At 46.6% G+C, this 3,368-nt stretch overlaps 1 protein-coding gene across 1 annotated transcript; it reads right to left on the bottom strand.

Annotated features, from left to right (window-relative positions):
• Positions 1–679: 679 nt before the first annotated feature.
• LOC134386380 (growth-regulated protein homolog gamma-like) lies at positions 680–2,686 on the bottom strand. Its single transcript, XM_063108510.1, has 4 exons — positions 2,536–2,686; positions 2,315–2,438; positions 2,107–2,190; positions 680–1,318 (listed from the first exon to the last, which is right to left on the bottom strand). The coding sequence occupies exons 1-4, from the start codon at positions 2,633–2,635 to the stop codon at positions 1,303–1,305; spliced, it is 324 nt and encodes a 107-aa protein (XP_062964580.1). The 5' UTR covers positions 2,636–2,686; the 3' UTR covers positions 680–1,302.
• Positions 2,687–3,368: the final 682 nt, after the last annotated feature.

Genomic DNA, 3,368 nt, shown 5'->3' with positions numbered 1-3,368 from the left:
AACTTAAAATTTATAAGGCTTAGAAAACATTCACCACACCCATGAAGCATTGGAACAGCATGAAATTTAGTATTTGTTCTCTCTTCATAAGGGTTAGAAAATGAAACTTTTCTCAATTAGATCTTTATACAGGTGAAAGGTGAAGAACTAATACTCAGCCACACACTTGTTCTGCTTTTTTTTTCATCACACAAATTTTCTTGTTCTAAGGAAGAATCCACTTACTACAACTTAGCTCCCAGCTTCTCTAAAAGGAACAAGAATGCAGAATTGTTTGAAAAACCATTTAACGAAATAATTTAAATGACAACTCTTTTAAAAATACCTATTAACATTTGAAAAATTTTAAAGAGTTAGAATTGAATAACAGGTTGGTTATAGTAAAACAAAATGAACATTTTATGTAAAACAGGAATTTTTAAATTGGAGGCCAGTCTTTGAGAAAGCATCAACTATGCCTTCTTGAACAAGAAACAAGTACCAGCTAGTGGCAGCCTTTAAGTAGGCATGAGCTACAGTCTGTTATAAATTCCTGGCACCATGGATACTCAAGAGGAACAAGAGGTTGAGAAGTATAAAACAAACCTAAGCATACCGTTTTTGTAAAAGCTTTATTTTCATGTTTTTTCTCAAATAAAAATACATCAATAAATAAACTTATCTATTCCAAAACACAGAAAAACATTGCATAATTATTACTACAAAAGGCATTATGCCTTACAAGGAAGACATAAGATGTCCAAGGGATAATTAAAACATTGAACATCAGAAATGTTGACCACAGTGAATAGCAACTGACATTCTTCTAAACAGTTACAAGAATAGATATGCACACACATTCCCCTACCTTAATGGTGATCTATCTACCTGGGCCCCCACTATGTATCCTCAGCCTCTGTCATAGTGTCTGGCTTGGTGGAGTTCCCCCCCGCCAAACAAAAATATTAGTTTAATGAATGAAGAACACTTAAAACCCATGATCTCTAATTTAGAAAATAGTCAAGACTGAACTAATTTTGATTTAACGTAAAAATGACCTTTTATAGTAACGAAGTGAATTACCAAACACATCCATATGTCCATATCTTTAAATATAAGAAAGAACAATATATACAGGCTTTGAAAATAAATAAATAAATACATATATAAATAAGTAAATAGAAGGACTCTCATAAGAAGCAGTCTAACACATTAAACACATTCCATGTGTCCCCAGGAGCCATCTGTTTCTCTTCCACTTTGATTCTTCTAAGACAGAACCGCCTTCAGGAAAAGTAACCTGGAAACCTCCTCCTCTCTAGGTCAGTTGGTGTCGCCCCTGTGGTGAAAAAACGGTTGCTGTTAGCGGGTACTCAGGAAACTGACTGCACAGCCCTCTCCTCCTGCCTTAGATTTCTGATGTTCTAGGGTTTTCCAAATGCGGTCGTTCTCTTAGCCCTACACCAAGTGGTACTACCTGTACCACTGCTGTACTTTGTAGCAAAATAAAATACCAGGCTCCTGGACGCTGTTTAATCAGAAATTTTGGACCTGCGGTCACAACTGTGTTATTTGCTCCAAACAGCCGAAACGATATCACACTGGACGAAAATTGTACATGCATGACTTGACTTAAATTCATGGTAAACCTCATGAAGTAGCTACTATTATTTTCCCATTTATTGAGACTCGGGATAATAAGAGCTGGAACCTAGGCTTGAACTCAGGGATTCACTGCAAAGTTCCTGCTCTTCACGAGGAAGGCTCAGAGACCCAGGGGGCCTCAAACTAGGGTGCTACTTTTTAGGTTGAAGCCCCCGAGGGACCGAAATAAAAGTTACTCCTTAGTTGATAGAAGGCATTTTAGCATCATTAGCCAAATCTGCTTCATTTTTCAGGAACACACATTCACCCTCACTCATTCGAACAGGAGTTTGGCGTGGGCTGGAGGACACTGGAAACATCCTGGCACCAGAGCACACGGCAAACTTGATTGTGACAATAATGATGGCTTTTTTCAGTCATTCAGCTAAACCCTGGTTTCTCTGATCTAATCTTCAGGGGGCAGATGCCAGCATGTGTGACCAAGGACTCCAGTCACGCGTGTAGACAGAAACCATAACTCACTTGTTTAGCATCTTGTCGATGATTTTCTTAACCATGGGGGCTGTGGGGTCGAGACAGGCTTCCTGCCCATTCTTGAGAGTGGCTCTGCAGAGAGAAGGGAGGGTCCCCGTGAGGCAGGAGGTCGGGCAGGGGGTCGGGGTCGGGGACAGCCGGAGGGTCGGGGCGACTCGACTCTGGCGGGAGCAGCAGCACCGCGGGAGGGACTCACATGACTTCGGTCTGGTCGCAGTGGGGTCCCGGGGACGTCACCTTCACACTTTGGATGTTCTTGAGGTGGATGCCCTGCAGTTTCTGGAAGCACTGGCAGCGCAGTTCACCGACCACGGGCGCCGCTGTCGGGAGAAGAGACTCGGTTAACGGGGCTGTCCCCGGATGGGCGCCCACCACAGCCCTGACCCGCCGCTGGGATCCCAGGACGCCGGGTCCCACCTGTCGAGAGGCGGCCGGCGGTGACCAGGAGCAGGAGCAGCAGCGCCGCCCGGAGGAGCCGGGGAGCGCAGGAGGCAGCGGGGGTGGCGGTGCGGGCCATGGGGCTGGGCACGAGGGTCGGGCGGCGGAGCCTGCAGGGAGAGCTGGCGGGGAGGTGCCTGCGGTGCGGGCGCTGTGGCTCCCCCACGTCGGCGAGCCCCTTTTATGCACGGTTAGGGCGGGAAAGCCCGGAGCCCCCGGGCCGGGGAAATTCCCGCAGCTCCAGGTCGTTCTCTGAGTCAGGAACGAGGGCGCCGGCCCCGCCCCTGGGTCCCGACCCGTCTCGCCTCCTGCGTTAAGTCACGGGACACTGCGACTCGGGGACATTCGCTCTCTGCCCCAAACCCCTAGAGGTGGAGTGAGTCGCCGGCCGCGCTGTAGTTACCGCCTGCGAAGGGGCACAGGGGCGCCGAGTGACCCCCCACACCCCTCCCCAGTGTAGGAGGTGGTGTCGCTGGTGGAGATTAAGGCATCGTGAAGAACGTTAGATATCAGGATTGGAGGAACTAAGGCGGCGGAGGCGAGGGCGGGGTAGACCTGCTATCCATTTGTTATATACGAATAAACGTCTTTTTATTGAAAATTTTAATTATGTTTGCATAAATGCATTGTGTTGAAATACTTCTGTCATTTGAGATTACGCATAAGAACGTTTGTCTTGTTCCTGGTATTTAACAAACACAAATAAATCACCCTTTGTGTCGTATCTTCACACAGCGGTCACGGATGACCAGTGTCAAAAGTTTAATTCAGTATGTAATTTGGAACAAAGTGTTGTAATCCTTCATGGCTTC

This window comes from Cynocephalus volans, chromosome 9 (genome assembly GCF_027409185.1).
Source record: "Cynocephalus volans isolate mCynVol1 chromosome 9, mCynVol1.pri, whole genome shotgun sequence".
Lineage (NCBI taxonomy): Eukaryota > Metazoa > Chordata > Mammalia > Dermoptera > Cynocephalidae > Cynocephalus > Cynocephalus volans.
Note: the sequence above shows the minus strand (reverse complement) of the source record. Positions and strands in the feature narration are given on the sequence as shown.